At 40.6% G+C, this 21,499-nt stretch overlaps 2 protein-coding genes across 14 annotated transcripts in view; both read right to left on the bottom strand.

The window, feature by feature from the left end:
* Positions 1-16,965, bottom strand: part of LOC125021040 (unconventional myosin-XVIIIa-like) — a 59,235-nt gene extending 42,270 nt beyond the window's left edge. For 4 of the 13 annotated variants that reach the window (XM_047606813.1, XM_047606824.1, XM_047606817.1 and 1 more), the window contains exons 1-12: positions 8,531-8,693; positions 7,583-7,816; positions 7,407-7,430; positions 5,899-6,681; positions 4,118-4,186; positions 3,836-3,907; positions 2,895-2,921; positions 2,046-2,105; positions 1,186-1,273; positions 696-802; positions 432-608; positions 48-258 (exon numbers count right to left, since the gene is read on the bottom strand). In XM_047606813.1, the coding sequence (XP_047462769.1) occupies positions 48-258; positions 432-608; positions 696-802; positions 1,186-1,273; positions 2,046-2,105; positions 2,895-2,921; positions 3,836-3,907; positions 4,118-4,186; positions 5,899-6,681; positions 7,407-7,430; positions 7,583-7,621 (1,657 nt within the window). In that variant the 5' untranslated portion in view covers positions 7,622-7,816; positions 8,531-8,693. Of the gene's footprint in view, positions 1-47; positions 259-431; positions 609-695; positions 803-1,185; positions 1,274-2,045; positions 2,106-2,894; positions 2,922-3,835; positions 3,908-4,117; positions 4,187-5,898; positions 6,682-7,406; positions 7,431-7,582; positions 7,817-8,530; positions 8,695-14,720; positions 15,802-16,844 lie in introns of those variants that run through there. The other 9 variants (XM_047606821.1, XM_047606822.1, XM_047606826.1 and 6 more) reach the window with 8 other exon arrangements.
* Positions 16,966-17,773: 808 nt separating this feature from the next.
* Positions 17,774-19,949, bottom strand: LOC125021311 (gap junction delta-2 protein). The gene is made up of 2 exons (XM_047607321.1): positions 19,836-19,949; positions 17,774-19,358 (listed from the first exon to the last, which is right to left on the bottom strand). The coding sequence occupies exon 2, from the start codon at positions 19,354-19,356 to the stop codon at positions 18,256-18,258; it is 1,101 nt and encodes a 366-aa protein (XP_047463277.1). The 5' UTR covers positions 19,357-19,358; positions 19,836-19,949; the 3' UTR covers positions 17,774-18,255.
* Between the last annotated feature and the right edge of the window lie 1,550 nt (positions 19,950-21,499).

Raw genomic sequence — 21,499 nt, 5'->3', positions numbered from 1 at the left:
AAGGGTATCTCTACATCAGTAACATTTACCTGTCCTTTTCAACCTACTAGAGAAGGTTTTATTGGTGCTTCCAGCAATAGTAATCAGATACTGGATGATGTGTTGACAGTTAGTGGTCTTGCCACTTCCACTCTTTCCCAGCAAGACGATGGACTGATCCTGGCGAGTGGTCAGGAGGTTTCTATAAGCAGCCTGTGCCATGCTGTAAATGTGGGGAGCAGTGTCCTCCCTTCTGCAGCCTTTAAACATTTGCATCACCTGGAAAGAATACAAAAGGATAAAGACGGAGATGAGATTTAAATCATAAAGACTACTATACAACAAACACACCATATTTATTACATATCACTTACTATCATTATAAAACACCATACTCCCACCTATTGCACTCCACAAGAGATGTGTGATTAAATGTGCAAGCCTGAGCCTACCTTCTCAGAATACATTGAAGGGGCACTAATGGGGTTAATGACCACCATGTTGGGCCCAGCGTGGGTGTGCACCAGGTTACTGCCATATCGCTGCCGCAGAGAGTGCATCACACTGGACTCGTTCAAATACTGCAGAGAGGCCAGGTCCTCCACTCGGTCAAACGCGGGAGGGTTTGCCTAGAGTTCAAAGTCAGAAGCGATCACATACTCATCCCATGTCAGCCATAATTGATGAGGTTCAGAGTTGATTTGATGATTAAATACCTTCTCCACGTCGTCTTCATCCACATCCAATAAAGATCCGTCACTCTCCAGGCGGATTTTCACCTTCCCCTCTGGCAGACTGCCTGTCTCTGTCTTCAGGAGAGTTGCTGTATCGCCACAAAGAGTGAGAGTTAATTTATTGTGACGCGTGATCTCGACCTAAGTGCAAAAGCCTCATTTTATCTTACATGCCTGATAATGTGTGGCAGTTTTAGCCCTTTTAATAATGCCAGAGATTTATTAAAACTTAACACACTTTCACTGTTGAAATCATGGTTAGTCTAATTAAATATAGCCTGAGGTAAATTTGAGTCAGATCTGTACAGGTGCCCTCTTTTAATATGAACATTTCAAAAGCATTTTCTATGCTTCAAACGCTCATTTGTAGATGGGAGATCACATGTCACATAGAAACCACTAAGCCAGTACGGAAAAGAGACGGAAGGTTTGATGTAGTATAAGAAGCAACAAACACATGTTCCATACTAACCCAAGGAGAATCCATCCTTGTGGACAAGCCATACTTTCTCTGTGTTATACCAGGCTTTCTCCGCTGTTATCTGCTCCTCGGTCTTTCCCTGTATCAGAAAAACTTGTCAATTACTATTGAATCATTGATTATTAAACCAGAAAACTGCATAATGGAGTTCCAGTTGGATCACACGATTGAGACTTTCACAAGCACTAATTAACTTATAGTTCTCATTTACATGAGACAAGGGGAACTCATTTCATTCGGTGGTGGGATTCTTTCAGTGCAAGTACATGTAGGCTATGATGAGTGCTTGAATATTTTTCAGGTTTCACCTCCTGTGTGTTTGTCCATTGCATCAGCAGCCCTCCACATAAGAACCAGAGATCCCACGACTGCCTTTTTAATACACCATTCAAAGCCCGGAGATTGTTCATTGAACTCACTGAGAGTGCATTCAGTATGTTCACTACAAAGACGTCAAGGTTGGAAGGCAAGGCGGGGTGTTTCATCACAACCACGTACATCACATATATCAAAATACATGAAAAAAAGATTAAACCCAGCAAACAACCGCACCACCTAATGCAAGTCAAGTGCTTCGAGAGACTCATGCATGGAAACATACAATTTAGATCGGGCATGCAATCAAGCTAACATATTAAACACTGGATGTGGGGTCGATGCATATTGATGAACATGAATCTGGTACTTTACTTTCAACAGCCAACGCAGGTAGAGCTAGGGGGAAGGTAAATCCTGGAATTTCTAGGTGGTCTCGATAACACATACTGGTTTGTCACACACATAAACCACAAAACAGACATTACTCTGAAGCATGCTACCAGAATTACAACCAGCTGTGGCTAGGGTCAGACCTGAGTTGCGGCTGAGTGTGATGCCTGAAGGATGGCCACAGGGTCCTCAATAGGCTTGGACTGGAGAAGGAAGTACCAGTCTTTTTAGTTTTTTAATTGCACTTTGCAATAGCATGATTGAAACAATGCAAAATATGGCACGGTGACAAATATATAAGAAGGACAAAATATATTATGACAAAAAATATAATAAAAAGTACTACAGCAATAATCCAACAGGAAGCCAAACAATGCTTAGACGAATCACTCCTTCACCAGGAGATAACTGCTGTATAAATGCATTAATGAGCAGGCAATAGGTACATTGTGTGGGTCTGGTTATAGTGAACAAACTCATGCTCTGTCATATTAACATTCACACTTAACAATATCTTACAGAAAAGGTATGTAGCAAATAAACACAAGATGCAATGTAATATAAGATACAACAATATATTGTATCATTGTATGTACAGTCACTAAGTTTTCATTGTCACTCTCGTTTGATCTCAAATGCCAGTTAAGCAAACTCAAAAAGTTTACAGTTGCATATGACTACAATATAACCTCAGTATGTTGGTGTAAATACACAAAGCAAGCAACAGGACACAGTGAGTGGTGTCAGTTAAATTCAGCATAGGAAAATGAATCTTGTTCAGACTCTCTAATCCAACTTTAATAACCACAGATTGATGTCCCATTAGTACATTCCGTGCCACTGCATGAACAGAGAAAGCAGCCTGGGGTCAAAGACTAGCACACAGGCATAGACAAAGTAGGGCAGAGAGGGGTCAGTAGAGGAGAACATATTTAGACTCCAGAACTCTACAGCCGGGGAGTGCAGCGAACCCACAGTCAGGCAGCCTGTACCTGAGAAGATTTGTGGCCTCTGGCACGCTAGCCATGCAAACAGCAACGTGGACAGCGGCAAGTCAGGATCCAGTGACCCGCAGAAAACCAAAGCAGGAGATTTAGGACATGGATTGAGACAACAAGAGATCAGAGCAAGGACAAGGTACAAAAAGAAGTGACTTCCAACACTCTGGACCACAGAGATAGAACTAGACATTGGAAGATCATCACCACCATCTTACTCAGGGTCTACTTAGGAATAGTTTAGAGGCTTTTTTCCCTCATGAGATGGTTGCTATATGATATTGCCATACAAGAGCTTATGTTCCATCTGCTGCTCTATATTGATGCTCTAGATCTTGAGAAAACAAGAAACAATTTACTGACGTATAATCCAGCATTGCCAAAATAATCACACAATGCATTTTCATATAGTAGGTGCCCCTCTTACTCTGGCAAGAACATAATTAAATTAGTTTGAATGTGAAGAATTCGATTAGCTAGAAACACTAAGCTTAAGCTGACCATTGTCAAATGTGTACAAATCATCAACAAAAGTAAAGGCATTCATGCACTATTCTTTTCTGTAGTGTCATGTCAATCAATGTCAAACCAGACAATTCAGATAGCATACATGTATCTATAACTGGAAATAAAAGGAGGCTTAATCTCTGTGTTCTCCTGAAAATAATCTTCATACTTTAGAATGAGTCAAGATTTCTTTGGTCTGGAAGGATCAGTTTTCACAGGGGCCAGTAAAGAAGAGGACCTTTAGATTTGGTACCCTGTAATTAGTGGCAGTAGGACTCCTCCGACAGTCCAATGAGGACCTTAGGAATTTCTGGACAAATCCCCCTCTATACAGGGTAGAGAACAGTTCACACAGAGTAGTCCCAGTGTACGCCTTGGTAAAGCATGGACGATGCAAATCACACAAGCTAAAGTAGAAAAAACGTTACATCATTGCCATTGACAGTGAAGATCCTCTTTACACGGCTGTGGTCTTCCTCAGAGGGAATCAGCTGTGGGACCTGAAATTGGATAGCAGGACCAGCAACAGCCAAGAAGTGACCGGAAATTAAACTCAGTGAACCAATTCCTAGGATTGTCAACTTTAGACAAACTGAAAATTGAGTGGGCACAAACAATCATTCCATGTAAAGAGAAAACTGAAAAAAAAGTGTTGCACCTTTGAATGTGAGAAAACACACGTGTACCTTTGCAGCAAGACAGACACACACCTGTTCAGTTTTTGCAGAGTGGGCACTGGGTGGTGCAACAGGGGCCGTGGTGGGGGCAGAGGTCTCCTTCTTTATGTAAATATTCACAAACACACAGAAAAACATGCACACACAGAGAGATGGAATTTACATGGCAAGATGATGACAATGACAATTATCTTTCAGCGTGACGTATTTATTTTTGACTATAGTATACATCCCGTTTTACTCATCCGGAAATTACAGCCATCTTCTAGACATATTTGTTCCAACTGATTTCATTTCCCAGTTAATTCAATCAGGAAATGGAGAAGGCAAAGTGACTATTAAAGAAAATTGGATCATTAAGCGCCGCAGCAAAACAATAATGGTTCAAGGCTTCTGTTCGTCAATAGCTGTTTAGACAACAGTCTGTTGCAATTTTCTTGAAAGTAATTAAATAATTATGCATTATGTTGCAGTTGGATCTGAAAATCCAAAAATAGCACATGAAATGAAACCATCAGAGGTTTTGGGATATTGTTTCATAACTGTGTAGAGCGTTGGCACACGTATACCCAGTTTACTTTCAGGTTATATTTGTAATTGGGTTTTGGCTGAAAACTTATTTCATCACAATAAATGCGTCACTTCTGCTTGATTTTTTTTAATATTATTGTTTTACAGCCATGAATTCAAGTAGGCTTTTTGCAGTCTACTAGATTCAATTTCGCTTTTTCACTATGGCTTAGCTGTGCCCCTGTAAACTACATTAGGACACATTTTGTTGCACAGTCCTCGCTCCAGTGACAGCAGTAAGTCAAATCTCAGGACAGCACAAACTGCCAGTGATGCTAAGTCACACATAAATTTCTAAGTTTGGCTGACATCGCATTCCTGCCCCCAATATTTGAAAACAAAAATATCTATCCTGAGAGAGGTTAAAAACACAATATCCACAGCAAAAAAAAAGAAGAAGAAGAAAAAAAAACAGGTGCATCTCCAAAATCAAATCCCTCACTCTTCCACAAACTATCCATTTCTCATGGCCTGCTGACAGACAGAATGCCAAAGAAACTAAATAACTGGATCAAATAGCAGCCTTGTCTGAAAAATAAACTGAAACTGGGACAATGGAAGTACATAATCATTAGGAAATGGTGCAAAATAAAATTCCTAATGGGATAAATATTTAAGAACCTAAATGATGCTCAATTTATATCATGCCTGCACCAAGCTGTACATTAACAACTGGTTATTCAATCAGCTGTTACAGAACAACTTTAGCTCAGAAGACATTATCTGAATTCTTATCATGATGATATCATGATCATGATAAGCCTCCCAAACGATCCTTTAAGCCTCAGCAGTCTACAGCACACAGAGCACAAATTCAGGTCCAAAAGTGACAGTAATGAGACACAGCCTGGTACTCAAAGACAACTTCAGCTGACCGGACTAGCTAAGAGCAGGGCATGAGCACACCCTTATCACCACTGATGAAGTCTGATCTTGAGCTCGCACACTCGCTCCACTTCCCTTCACTTATTCACTTGCTATATCAGGTTTTTGCCAGAGTCAAAACCTGAATGGTACTTGGAGAAAGGAGTTCAATACATTTTGGTTTATACTGAATATTATAGGCAAACTAATTATGCTTCATGTAATAAAAAGTTACGTTTCAATATCCAAAGGCAAATCTGCTGATCTGATTGTCTGAGGAAGCTGCATATATATGAACAGTAATGTCTGGGTTATTATTAGAAGACATGCTCCACCCAGAGGTTCAGTAAGAAACATGCACTTTTTTATTTACTCAGTACCTCCGCTTTCTTCACAGCAAAAAGACGGGGCTTTGGGATGAACCCTGCAGGAGGAGCCAAGGGATCCGTCTTTGGAACAGGGATGAATCCTGGAGGTCTTGCCAAGGCGGTATGTTTTGGGGGTACTGGGCTAGATTTTTTGGCAGGGATGAAACCAGGCGGAGGGGACAACGGATTCTGTTTGGGAGCAGGAATGAAACCAGCAGGCGGGGCCAAAGGGTCTGGTTTTGGTGGAGGGATGAAACCAGTTGGAGGAGTGAGAGCGTTAGGCTTTGGTGGAGCAGGGTTTGGAGCTGCGACAGTGGGCACAGAAGCTGCTTCTTCTGGTTTTTCCATAGTAGTTTTTTCCTCCTCTTCCTCCATCTTTCCTTTCTCCTCTTCCTGTTTCAAGTCCTCTTTCACATCTTCTCTGCGGTCTTGGGTGCGGGTGCGTGGTCGGTGTTCTTTGGTTCTGCCTCTGCCCATTAGACTGGCCAGGCCCATGGATATATCATCCTTGTCCCCTCCATTAGCTCTGACTTTACTGGGGACCGAACCTGTAGCAGGAGCAGAAACCGTGGGCCGGTTCTGCTCTTCCATCCCAGGAGGAACCACCTGTCTATCAACTCTCCTCATGATCTTCACCACCTTTTTGCCGCTCTGCTCCTCCCCTGGATTGTCTGGACCTCCAATAGCAACGTTACGACTGGACTCTTCAGCTGATGCAGCAGTTGGCTGTGATCGACTTCCTGTGTCTTGATCGGGTTTAGTGACTGCCTGAGGCTGACTACTATCTACATCAGACTGAATACAAACAAAGCAAGGTAGAAAATGTAGATTACCCCCATGAGTGACACAGATAAACTGTCAAAGATCAGCTGCAGGTTCTGGGCTGGATGGATTTCTATACATTGTGCATTTAATCTAGTATATGCCATCATATATGCCATGTATTTCAACATATTCATTCAATTTAACCTTTAAGCTTAAAAAAAATAAAATCGCAGCCTCCAGTGTTGTGCCTGATAAGGTTTCATTCATACATCAACCCTGCGGAGTCTTTGAGCATTAGTTGCTCTATGGTGCAATGTTTTGTTTATAGCATGCACACGCACAAGGCGTCCACATCCTGCTATTGCCGACACACAATAAAAGACAGTTAGTGGCTGTGTAAGAGCTAATCTGGATTTGAACTAATCATGATTTAAAATAATGCAAAAACTGGAATGAACTGTTCTAAGCACATTTGTTAGAGTTTTTAGGATACAGGCAATGCAGGCAATTGCTTTTAAAGTGTTAATTTATTACTGTAAAGTTATGGACTGAATCCATGATCTCTACTTACTGTTGACCCTGAGAATACTATCATCTACTATCAACCTGTAATTTGCTTTCAACATGCGCTAGTTAAGCTATGGTCTAAAGTAGACTTTCAGCTAACGATCACAATAATGATTAGTAACGAAGTCTGTGTCAGCACACAAATATACAAAATTTGCCCCAACTCATGCAGCTAAGATATCACTTACATTTGGTTTGTTCTCAACTTTAACCTACACAAGAGAGAGCAACACAAACAAAATCAAACCACACATTCAAACCAAAGTGTTTCTCTATTAACATGGAATACTTAACAAATTCAAAGACACACAGATTCGGCAAGAAGCAGATGTGAACTGATATAAAACACAGAAGCGAGACTTCCCTTTTGCTCCCAGAAAGAAAAGCGTGATTTGTACGCCATGGTGATAGGCCAGAAGTCATGGATTAAGCTGGACGATGTGGAGAATAAATGTAAGGAATGATGAGGGAGAAAAGAAGAGAATGCCACAGAGAGGAGGATGTACTATGCTGATCGATGAAGAAAAGGAATTTAGACGTGAGCAGTGTGAACTTGTATTCTGGTCATACACCAACGAGGCAGTGGGACCATGCAGCACTGAGGATAGAACACATAGACAAGATGATGAAATGAAAGACTGGCTTTCCTCAAAATGCAAGAAACAAGTGGAAAACATGAACATAAAGATCTAACAAGACATACACACTTCTAATAGGAATACAAGTCTGTACTCACAGTTATGTTTTAATGTTATTTATTGTTTGTGGGCTTCGCTCTCAGTTACTATGTATGAAGAAGTTCCCTTTATTTGAGTTACTACACTGAAATGGTTACATACAATAGTGGACATCTGTTCCTTTTGCAGGCAAGACACAAAATCAATCAGGAAAGCAATGACTCGCAAACTACAGCAACAGGCACTGCCAACAAGGAAACACACTGAAGCCAACCATATAAATGATAAATTGATCAAATAAATGAGTCAAACATACTTGAAATTTTCACACTTTGACATCACTACATTTAATCATCACAAAGAGATGCTACTTGAGATGCTACTTAACTTCACAACTTTTAAAACTTTTAGCTATTGAGGATAACACAGCAAAAACGAGCTGCACAGCAACATGTTTCACCATCTCTGACTGTGTTTCATCAGAGCCCACTCCTATAAATAGTTTCAGCAGCAAAGAGGCCATTCTGAGACGCCAGCAGAGCCCTAATGGAACTGCTAAGCAGAGCATGTACACCCTGAGCCGATCTCTCGACTCGTCACACACACAAAGTACACCAGAGGCCTGAGCCCATTACCTTCTCTCTGGGCCTGGTTAACCTTCCAATCTTCACTCTGTCACAAGAGGAGTGCAGTCGCGGCCAAGGTAGGGTGAGACCTGGGTCTGCTAAGACCGCACAGTCACTAGCCCTGAGAGAGAGAAAGGGGGCAACCACGAGGGTGGGGTTACAGTCGGCCCAGCACAGTAAAGCTGTGGTCTGAGGAGTGGCGGGTTCTAATATGAGGGGGGCCGGGCAGAGAGATAGAAGAGCGACAGCTGCTGAAACACAGAGGGACTATAAATAGAATTTGCACAACTACATCAACTGCTACTGCCACATTTCCCTGCCACTCTCCCCTCCTGGTGACAGAGTATCAGAGTGTTCCTCATGTGGTGCCATAATGATATACACTGATCAGGAATAGCATTATGACCACCTTCCTCATATTGTGTGGGTCTCCCTTGTGCCTCCAAAACATTTGTGACTCATCAGAGACCTGGGTCATCCGAGGGTGTCCTGTGGAGTCTGGCAACAGAATGTTTTAGTGGGGGCTTGGGGGGAGGGGCCTCTGTGGATCAGGCTTGTTCCAGTGCATTCCACAGATAATTGACCAGCTGAATTTGGAGGCCAGGTCAACACATTGTGTTTTTTTCTTGCTTTCTGAGTTGTTCCTGAACCTGTGAAGCTTACATACATACACACATCAGCATAGATTGACATACACTGAAATGTGTATGCACACAGGTGGATCTGTTAACTGAAGCCAAAGTCTTTAACATGTGTGAAAGTCATGTTCTTCACTATGCCTTTTAGACCACAAGAGGGAGCTGTAAACCAACGAATTGAGTTTAATACTTCACAGAAAACCATGCTTGGGCACACTACTGACCTGAATTCAAGACTTTTCCATTGCTCAATGGCAAACCATAATAATACAGAAAGCATAATTAACATCCATTTCATGTTCATTTATAGTAAATGGTATAACTGAGACACATAAAGATGAGCAACAATTTTAGAGAATAATCCTAACAATCCTACGTTCTTGACATACTAAAATGAGAGATCTGTTGAAACTGTGTTGCTGTAAAACCAGTTTGGTAAAACAGCAAAGGCTGAGATGCCTTGTGGAAGGCATTCAACTTGCAGGTGCCATGGAGTGAATTCAGACGAGGAAAACACGGAAATGAAGCAACAGGCTTGACTGGGCAGGGATGAGCTAATCCAATCTCGGCACATTCTTTCCCTATTCATAGGCTGAAACAGTTTCAGTAATCAAATGACCAGTTAGTTAAGTACAGGGCACAAAATGATTGTTTCATTTAAACTATATTGTCTAGCATCTAGAAGTTAACCGTAGTGTTAACTAACGTGGAACAAGTAGAGCTTCCCTGTAAAAATCTCTCTAAACGGCTACAGAGAGATTTCTTTCTCATGCTCAGCTCAGAAGTTCACGTTTGCATTCAGCAAGTTCCAGTCAAACACACAGCCTGGTCTATCTAGCACAGACTACTAATCCCCTGAGTCTGTTACTGGGACACAGCAATGTGTCGACTGTTTGTCTACACGTGGTTGGTGCAGACCAAAGATTAAGGACTCTATACACCATAGACCCGGATGAATCTGACCCAGTTAAGTCCTTCCATACTATGAAATCTGTGTGAGCCATGTTGAAATACCATATGAGCTCATTCAATACCATATTCTTATAATTATACACAACATCCACTTCATATAAAACTAATATTGAAGTATCAACGATTTTTAGTTGTTTCATTATAAATTAAAAGTTGACTTTCCTGACAGAAGCCAAATAAATTCAATCAAAAGTCCCATGAGACATTTGTCCTGTATCCACGTCTTTTGATGCTCAGAGCAGAAATGAATCAGGGACCATCACTCTCTCGAACATCTCAGCATGTGACCCAGAATTTAATCAGTAACAACAGATAGGCCTTAAAATCAGAACTTCCTCCTGAAAGTAGGCCATGGGAACAAGTAAGAGAGGCAACATTAATTTTAGTTGGGATCTCATGTGGAGTAGGAAGCTACAAAGGTCTCATATACTGTTAAATTTCTAATTAAACTAATTGCACCCTGCATTTGCCAGTTGATTTACACTGAACACAAGTTTATCTATCATCACATTCAAAATTTAATTTAATTCTCTCTTCACAACACCAATCAAAGTATACAAAACACAAATAATAATGCTCAGTGTGACTGTGCTTGCTCATGGCAGTCAAGGTAAAGGTGTGCCTGACAAGTGTGTTTGCCATGTAGTGTCAGTGACACACCCAAGAATGTCTTGAAATGTCAAACTGTAGTCAAAAGAGTTGAGCTCATGTCCTTGTTTGTGCCCTGCTATGAGTCTCAGCTTCATCCTATGGAGAACTCCACCTCTTTCTAATCCACAGCTGTGCTAATACGCTCTACAGTAGCATCTAAAGCCCTGGAAATGGCAATGATGTCATTTAAATGAACAGCTTGGAAAGGAGATTAAACTATTTGCTAATTTTCAAACAGTTCCAAACTGGATTGCAGAAAGACAAAAAATGCAAGGGAGAAGAGATAAGTCATACAGGGATAGAGCAGATTGTAGGTAGGCTCTCAGTTTTATTAAATGTCGAATGTGCTCCCAAAACTACATGATAATATATATGATAATATTCAACAAAAAAGGAGGATTTTTTCCCCCACAACATAATCCAAAAGCACCAACTGATTTTCAAAGAATTACTGCCTAGAGACTGTATATAGAGATATAGAGATATATCTAGAACTGTCCCCAGACGACTATAGCCCAATACAGTCATTGTGTCGCTGTTTAGAGAAGGTAAATACTTGGATGAACCACAGTTTCCTTCAGTTGAATTGGGATGAAACAGAGATAATTGTTTTTGTCAGTAAAGACAAAAGGTTTGCTAACTAAATACCTTTAATAGCATTTGCTAAAAAACTATGTCTGAAACCTTGGTGTATTGATAGATTCAGCTCTGACTTTCAGTAGTCACATTAAACCGATCACCAAAACAGATTTCTATCAACTTAAGATCCATAGTGAAGGATTTCATGTCTCTAACAGGCCAGGAGAAGTTCATCCATCCCTTCATCTCCAGTAAACTTGACTGCTGTAACAGTCTTCTGACTGGATTCCCCCCAGAAGAGCATAAAACTGGTGCAGTTCATTCAAAATGATGCACTTTGAGCGTTGATCAGAACAAAGAGATCAGAGCAAATTACCCCAGTTCTGAAGTCTTTACACTGGCTCCCAGTCAAAGTTCAACTACTGGTCTACAAATTACTGAATGGTTTAAGTCCAGAATACATCTCTGACGTGATATTGACTCAGGTCAGATAGTCGAGCCCAGAGTTCAGACTAAACAGGGTGACACAGCATTTAGCTGTTATGCTGCACACAGATAGAGCTCCAAGTGTGAATGTTTTTAAATCCAGGCTAAAAATATTTCTCTTTTCAAGTGCTTATGGGTGAGCTCTTTTAATGGACTTTAGCATTTAGCGTTGTTATCATTTTGAAGAAATTCTGCACTCTTATCACTTTTTCCCCTCTATGCATTTTTATGTTGTTCCAGTAATACCATTACTTTTTGACTATACCCCTTGTTTGTTTTTCTTCACCGTTTGTTTTTAAATTGTATGTCTTCACCTTTTTATGTAAAACACATCGAGATGCCTTGTGTATGAAATGTGCTATATAAATAAAGCTACTTTGCCTTCTCTTGTATTCCTGTGCCATCTCTGCCAAAACATGTTGTTCTGTTTGTGCAATACAGAGAAGCTGGCCTTTGACATTTGGATATAAAATGCCGCCACTTTATCATTTTATCATATTAGACATTTGTGTGAAATGTTGACAGAAGTGACAGTGACCTTTGACCTCCCTAAATACAACCAGTGTTTATCCTTGAGTCTAAGTGAAAATTTGGCCAAATTTCAAGAAATCCCCTCATGTTCAACTGTCTTGTTCAACAGACACCAGATCGAACTTTTTAAGAATCATCTGTAATTACATCATTGCTTGAGGAAGTCCGAGTACAAAAACAATAAGCAGCAGATGGACCCACTTGCACAGTATGCACCTGCTTGCATGTAGCGCAGCATGCCTGTCCTACATAACCTGAACAGATATACAGTTTGAGAACTTATTTGCTTCTAGTGACTCAGGAAGAGAAAGTGGACAAATCCGGACAGCTCCTTCTATGTTTTGTACAAGAGTAGCAGTGCCCAGTAGTGTATATATGAAATTATTTAATTTGAATGGAGAATAAAAACACATGTAAAGTTCTTCCTCTCTCTTGGGAAGAAATCTACCACTGACCTTTGAACAGTGCAGTTATGCAAATCTTTTGAAACACATTGAGTTTGGTGAGGAGATCTTTTTTTTTCATGGCAGCTGGACAGACTTGTGTGTAAAGGTGAGGGGCATACTAATAAAGCAAACTATCTGAAACTATTGTAATCAGAGTCTATACAATAATGAAAGGGGAAAAAACAACAGACAGCAGAGTGCGGGAGAGCAGGTGTTAAGCCGATACCAATCCTGAGCTGTTTTTGTGCGGTAACAGGCTTATCATTATTGTATTCTCACTGCAGTCACAAAGATCCTCGCTGGTTGCTTGGCAACATCACAGTAATGACAAGAATCCCCAAAGTCACTGGACCTAAAAACCAGGCTAGCTACTTCTCCAGCCTTCCAGTTTTTATGCTAAGCTAAGATAGCCATCTCCAGGCTTCTTGTTATAACACACCCTATCTTGCAAGGTACTCATATCAAGAAAATAAACATGTCCAAAAAAAATATTCCTTTACACCCACTCAATGAGATGTTCAAGCATCACACATGGTGCTCAATTGTGTTGCAGAGTTCTCAATCCAGAATCCAGATATTATTATAACCAGCTATAAATAGTGCTGTTGGTTCTAGGTCAGTCTCACATGCACTTTTTCAAAGGGGCCCGTCTCATAATGATCATCAAGATTGGATAAATGTAGGACAAAGCAGGACAGGGAGACACACATCCAATCTAAAGTAGTAAATGAATCCAGTGTGTGGCTGTGTACGCATTCATGCCCACAGTTCCATATGATGGTACTCCTGAAAGAATAGAGACAACCCCGTTGATTACACAAAACACACGAATTAGTCAGTAGGTCAATTGTTCTATTGTCATAATACTGTATGATTCTGAATCAATCTGCTCCAGACAAATAGCCCAATCTGGTGCTGTCAGAAGGAATCTATTTTAATGACTGAAACAGCCGTCTCATTGTTTTATGTCATGTATCACAAACACAATATACCTTAAGTAAGGCTATTTAATTGGCATTTCCTGAAATTTAATTCTCCATTTCCTAAAATTCAGCGATAGCTAGCAATATTTCACTGTTTTTGGTTTAAAAATAAATTCACAGCAGTATGACATTTTGTTTGCATGTGTCCTTATAGATAAAACCATAGCAGAATTCAACAGTATTACTGATGCAGTATGACCGCCATCTAAATTACTACTGCTACAAAATCAAACAACAAAAGATTCAAATTCAGGTGTTTGTTGTGCCAGCTAATAAAGAGTTTAACTTGATGCTCTTCTACTTGTTGCACATGATTATCTGAGTGAAAAGAACTGAATGGGCTGCCAGCCAAGTCTTACAAGACCATATGGCCATGGGCCGTGGCGGCGTTTGGGCCGTTGTTTCCTTCAGCGTCCCATTGTTTGGTGTCAAAGGACCGGGGGGAGGGAGGGGGATTATATGTACACCAGAACACATTCTCTCTTTCAAAACACACGCACATAGACACTCCCCCATACGTACAAGCACAAAATCACATTACGAGCGTCATTGAAGTTCCACCCATAATCCAGACATCTTTAATCCACTATGTGTGGATGCAAAACCTCATAGTAAGGAGACAATAACAAATAACAATAACAAAATAAGTAATAAAAATGTTCTCCTCCTGTTCTATATGTATTTAAAACATACAGAAGCACCATAACATGAACTCTGTATTTAAGAGAAATGCAAATAAGGAGGATTATTTCTAAATATTCAGCAAAATAAAACCATAGCCAAAAAATGAATTTTGTGATGTAGGTTCTTCTTGGTATGAAAAGAGAAAGACTACATGGAAAGAAAGTGGATTTTTTGCGAGTAACACTGTATTAACAGAGTAGACCAAGCATTATTCAACAGTACTACTTACATCAAAGGCTTCTTTGTGCCAGCCCTGAGTGGTCCTCAGCCAGCTGCGATTCAACTCGCTCAGCTCCAAAATCGTCTGCACCTTAAGTCGGACCAATTCTCCAGAATTGCGAATCATCTCGACTATTTCATCCCTGTTTTTGTTCTCCACATTGATCCCATTGATTTCCACTAGCCTGTCTCCTGGCACCAGGCCCAGAGACCGGTCCTTGGACCCAGCCCCTGGTTCGGCGAAGTGTACCACATGCCGACACACTCCTCCATCGGGCTTCCTGTCCAGCATGGTGGTCCTCCGCAAAGAGAAGCCAAAATCCCCAGTGTTGCGCCTCTGTACCTCAAGTTCTCTGGGGTCTGGTATTGGTGGAGCAACAAGCATAGGCAACTGTAGGTCTGCACCAGGGAACGTCTTCTCAACCAACTCAGGAACGTGAACCTCAATGGGGCCTTTTGGATTGGGACAGGGCTTTGAAATAGATGTATCCCATTTCTGCCCAGGAACAGTTGAAGCCTCCAAAGCGGTGCCCCCTTTGGTGCTCTGAGAAAAGGTTACTTCCTTCTTGTCCACCACCGAATTCAGCTTGGCCAATTCCCCAAATTTAGCCGCTCTCTCCTTCACAGAGTTGCGATGATGTTCCAGGTCATTCCCCTTCATGTCTTCTCCAGTGGAACCTCCACTTATTTGGCCCTGCTCCTGGGTGTTGTGATGGTGCTCAGCCTCCACGTCTGACATGGATAGCTCGGTGTTGCTGGCCACCTTAATTGGAATAGGGCTAGAGATCTCCAACTTGCTCCTAGAGTTCCTCTTGGAGCTGCCTCGATTCAGGTTGAAGAAGCCTCTACGAATGCTCATCTCTTCTAGGCTCTTTAACTCTGCCTGGGACATGCGTTCTTTCTTCTCCTTCTTGTCTTTCTTTTCCTTCTTGCTCAAGTCCTTCTCCTTCTCCTTGTCTTTCTTGATTAAGTGAAACATGCTTGAACTTTTCTGTTATTTACCAACGTGATTTTAGAAACGGTTTCACATGTGCTTTTATGAGATGGTCTCATGAAAGTGGCAAAAAGCATCAGATATCTTGTAATGTCATCTGCAAGGAAGAGGAACAGAAAAATTGAAAATGAAGAAAAACCTGAATGCATGACAGAATACCACTTGCGTAATACCTCGTATTTGTAATGGAAACTAAATTGTTTATAGAGATATCTATGCATATATGAACAATGCTAGATCTATGTACACTCACTTAAATATTACTATATTTTTTGCTTTTTTATCTACAATCCTGATCTTAAGATATAAGTTATTGATCATGTTCTAGTGTTGGAATCAACATTTCTGAGTGGATCTTAAAGTTGAAAAACAGGTATTACACGTTACCATGTCATGACATTTCCTCTTTGCATGCGCTTATCATCCTGACGGCACCTTACATTTAGTGGGCCTATTAACACACCCAAATACACTCAAAACCTTTTGAAAATCACAAGAAAACTTCACACTGTGTTGGCCTCATGTGCTATAACTGAACTGACATCACCTACGCCTTCTCTAGAGTCTCAACGAACAACGTGGACAAGTAGTACGTAGCCTACTATAGATTTGGAGTTCATTCTCTCAGTCATATATACTGACACATCCGTGCCACATTGCACCTGAAGGTGCCCTACATACATGACAGGCTACTCAAAATGTTCAGAAGACAGTGATGGTTGAATAGGGGTCTCCACTGAAACTGCATGCATACGTAGCCAGCAACATTGCTTTGTTATTGTCAACACATAAACACTCAATTCGCACTTAATCCACACCTAATCACATCTCCTATGGTCAGATAGACAATGACATACTCGACAGAAACTACAATGACATTAGAGCATTTTGCAGTTTGTTGAATGCTCTCATTGCACTTCAGTTATAGGGAATGGCAGTTGTGAACGGCTTTGCTGAACTTACTGTACAGTCAACTAGGTTGTCGCTATGACAAGTCATCGGCTTGGCCATAATGCTCTCCCTTTAAGCTGCTTTGCCCTCATTCTCTAGCACCGGTGCCTTTCAGTGTAAAAATGTCATTCATAAAAATAAAAAAATAACAGAGAGTAGATACTGTCAGAAGGTATTATAATTACCTACCTGGAACTGGTCAGCGTTCCTGTCTTACTAGAAGTTTTCGGCATTTTCTTCCTTGGAATTGACAGCAGGTGCGAGAAATGTACTTGTGCTGCCTTCAAATGCCTGCCGCCGCCTCCGACTTCCGATTGCTGTGGAGGGATGGCAACACGCACGCAGGGAACTCAACACGTCTTTGTGATTTTAATTTAAAAATCAATGTGTTTTACTTTTACAAAGTTCTACAGCAGAAGTTTAAATCATGGTTAAATCAACTCTTTCAAAGGAAGCTTGATAATATACATTTGTATGAAAAGCCTTAAACTAAAGTAACCTATGTCTTCATTGTCGACAAGTAAAATACTATGCATCTAAAATGTGACAAGTGTGCTAAAGTTACCCTTGTGCAATAGCATTTGGGGCCTACATGTATAAACGGCTCGAAAATTTCCTAATTCCAACAGCACCCAAAGGCGGCCCCAGTGTACACTGGGCAACAGTGACCCCTCCTGGTCTTCTTGTTTACTAGAAACAATGACACTGTAGTGAAACTTGACAAGACTCAAACATGCCAAAATGTCCAAAGATATGTTTAAACGTTGTTGAGCCTGTTAATATTCTACAAAAGATTAAATGCCATTCTTTGTGTTCTTTTGTTTGATGCTACTAGCAGCATATGGTGTTTCCCAGGTTTTTCTGAAACTTGAATGTACTATTAAAACCGTCTTACACTGTTCAAATTTTGATATATTATTAGCTGGACAGCAAGATGATTGTTTAGTTATTTCTGACTGTGACAGAGAAAATCAAGTTCTGTTACGGCACATGCAGTGTATAAGTTACACTCCACCTACTTTACATACATTGGTTTCTAGCGTTGCAATTTAAGGGAAAATCAATGAGAATTAAACCAGCATACAGGGTTTCAAGCCAAATCAGAATTAAAGGCCATGTGCAGTTTTTACAGGCCAATTACTGTATGCAAGAAGTTCACATTTAAGCTTCAAACTTCATATTCAGGTGGTGTTTGAACATCACCTGGCCATTTACAAAGGAGACTTTACAGTCATTGTTACGTAGCATCGAGAGGAAGTATGAATGAACTACAGAAAATACACTGACACAATTTCATGAAATGCTACACCACATTTTAAATACTTGCCTCTAATGTATGTTTGATGAACTCAGAATCTTTTCCAAATCATTACATGTTTTTGCTTACTTAAAGCTAAGTAAACTTACATAACTGGAATTGTGTTGAGAAACAAATACACTGAATCTGTCACTGGTTCTTTCTGATAGAAGGTGAGTTGTCACAGACCTTTTTAATAATTACTCTATAGTTTTCTTAAACAAATCCATTCTGAGAAAAAAAATAGTATTTTGAGATACACAACTGCAGTCAAGCGTGAAAAAAAGAGAATGTACAAAAATTTCAAAGCCAAGATTTTTTTCCTCTTCCTATTTTGGCAATATTATGCAGTCTAGCTTTGGTGCGATCTTTGTCGTCTGAATTCCTCTTTGAAGTGCACTCCAGCGTAGAGTCTGTCTCAAAGGAGATGGCCTGGTTTGGCATGCCTCCACTCCTGTCCAGGGACACCATAGAGGTGGTCTGCAGGACAACTCTTCCACTTAGAGAGTGTTTGAGCTCGAGCAACAGCGGGTTGCTGTCAGAATACAATTCCACCTGATGAATCTGGTCTCTATCTGGCTCACAGCACGTACAGCATGCAGAGAACAGCACTCTGAATATGTAAATCCAACCCAGGTAATGCAGCTCCACAATGTTCAAGATGAAGCAGCCGAGACTGACGCTGAACATGAAGTTAAGAAAGATGGTCTTCTCCGTCGCTCGAGACACAAAGCAGTCGGTTCTGTTTGGACAGGGGTAGGTCTCACAGCGAAACAGGTGGGGGACTTCAAATCCAAACAGGTAATACTGTCCAATGAGGAAGATTATCTCCATGATGGAGCGCAGCAGAACGTGTATGATGTAGATGAGGAGTACTTGACTGGAGAGTTGGGTTGGATCCTTCCCTACCTCATTCGTTTGCTCTTCCAGCTGACTCTTCTCCTCAAACTCGTCTTCATGTGAGCTCCAAGTCTCATTGTTATAGGTGGTGTCGTAATGACCGCCGGCTACCAGCGCTGCCTCTTTATCTGCTCCTACATCAGGCAAAGACGATGACCTGGGTATCACTTCTACCTTCTTGGCCTCTAAGTTTTCGTTCTTGGTGATTTTTTGCAAGACATAGATGATGTAGAAAATGGAAGGTGTGGAGACGAGAACGATCTGAAAGACCCAAAAGCGCAAGTGTGAGACTGGAGCAAACGTGTCATAGCAGACGTTGTTGCACCCGGGCTGTAGGGTGTTGCAGGTGAACTTGGACTGCTCATCGCTGTAGACAGCGTCCCCCACCAGGGCCACTAGCAAGATGCGGAAGATGAGCAGCATCGTCAGCCATATCTTTCCAATGACTGTGGAGTGGTTCTGCACTTCTGTTAGGAAGCGGCCAAGAATGGACCAGTCCCCCATTTCTGTGGAAACAAAATAAATTGTTTAGTTAAATTTAGTTAATTTAATTTAGTCAGGAAAAATTATTTTGAATACGTTCCTTTTAACACCCTATACTAGCATCATGACACACTGAAATCAGAAGTCATTAGAGGGACGCGTTAGATTTAAATGGAAGGCCTTGATAAAAATAAAAGTAAAAATCATGAAATATCTTTAATCAGTGTAATTCTTACACCGATGTTGATACACTTTCACATACAAAGTACCCATTTCTAATATTTCGAAAAGTATCAGCAATATAATATTGCAAAAGGATTAATTACATTTAAGGAGAAACCTTTTAAAATTCATGTGTTTAGAAATTCATTGTCAGATGAACACAGACCCATCATGGAGAAACTGATCAGTAAATTGGGTTGTTACGAAGTGAAAACAGGAAAAAAGGTAAACTCAGCTTCTGTCAGTTCAGTCTTTTCAACAGCCCTGGAGGAGCTTACCTTTGGAGAATCTGAGTCTTCCTTATCCAAAGCAGGGAAATATCGGAGGAAGCAATCCGCATAACTGAATTTTCAAGAGCAGCCTGTTGCTGGACGTTATCGTGTCTTTTGAGCTGGATAAGGGAAGAATGGGCTGACCACACATATTCCCCAACTCTAACCGAAACGTTCATTGCACTGTATGTGAATAAAGGCTTTCAATGTACAGTGGGACAAAGATTGAAATGTACAATGGGGGCACCTTCGCTGAGCGGCCATTCACCGACGAGCAGAGAGTTCAAAGAACGTACTGGAAAGAGTGTGCACAATACTGATTCATGCTCGCATCTGTAAACACTTTAATTTTGGAGCTCAAACGGAAGTCGTGTTTACCAGAAGATGTTAATACTTTGGTCTCCGGAAGGGCAAATCACTGATGAGTCCGCACTGCATACTAAATAAGATGTAATGTCACTTATAATGGAGGTTTGAAGAATTAACTGCAACTTTTTTTTTCTTTTTTTTTAACTTTTTGCATTGCATTTATTGTGATCTTCATGTCGCATACTTCTACTAATTTGGCTGATTTTTAGATGAATATGTTCAGTTATTAGTATAATGTTATTGTTTTACAGCAAACGTAAAACAGGAAAAGGGCACATGGAGTGATAATTCTGGCTGAACTTAAATAAATGATGCAGCAATGCCAAACAATGATAAGTGTCATGTTATTTGAGCTTGAAGGACACCCCTGGGTTTTTATGAAGGTCATCTGGCATATCCCTCTGTTCTTGTAACCCCAGAGGCTCAGTAGTTTTTTTTTTCTTGGCTTGCTTTGAAGTATCATTTGACCACAGAGAAGCATCTTGTATTCCAAATATTGTCTGCATGAATCAACTGAGAATTACTACGCTACAATGGAGCAGTCATCAGTTCACTCAATTGATATCGGCTAAAAATATAGCACATCTTGTTTTTAATAACCAAATGACTAAACTACGGATAAATATAACTTCTGTGCTACAGATGCAAAGTAGCAGGATAATACAATGAGGCTATTATTGTTCCCCATGGTAGTCAGACAGTTACAAGCCTCTCTGATGGCGTAGCTTCCTAAATGTTAGTTCATCATCAATAGCGCAGTTTAATGGCGAATTACAAAGTTGTGGATACTTCTCTGGTTCAGAGACAGATCTCAATAAACATTAATGTGGGATTTTGTACAGTGAGATATACAACGTGTTAATTCTTTTTTCTTTCTTTTTTTTTGTCTTCATAAGCAGCAGCTTTAAAGTGTAAGTCAAAAATAATCTTAATAAACAACATTACCAACAATTTAGTCATCCACACAGCTCCATTGTCACCTAAATGGGTGAGGCTGTTCATTACCTCAAGGGGTTTGCCGAGGTAAATACAAAATCATCAAAGTCTGCACGAAATAGGTATGTAAAACAGGCAAAACATTTTTAATCTCGGTTTATGTGATGCAAGTGGTGTATTTTCAGTGAAGGATTAGACCGAATGTGTGTTATTTTGGTCCACTGCGGACAATTCGTGCAGTTTACAGACTCAGTGGTTTTCATTCAACCCTATCCCATGAATGAAAATAAACAGCTACGCATGCAATTTATATATTCGTCTCTTTTAACTGAAAACTCATTGTGGACGAGGCGACAAGCCGAATG

Source organism: Mugil cephalus, chromosome 15 (genome assembly GCF_022458985.1).
Source record: "Mugil cephalus isolate CIBA_MC_2020 chromosome 15, CIBA_Mcephalus_1.1, whole genome shotgun sequence".
NCBI lineage: Eukaryota > Metazoa > Chordata > Actinopteri > Mugiliformes > Mugilidae > Mugil > Mugil cephalus.
Note: the sequence above shows the minus strand (reverse complement) of the source record. Positions and strands in the feature narration are given on the sequence as shown.

Bases quoted from the DNA above. Each gene is read 5' to 3' on its own strand.
- LOC125021311 (XM_047607321.1), bottom strand. From the start codon at position 19,356: ATGGGGGACTGGTCCATTCTTGGCCGCTTCCTAACAGAAGTGCAGAAC.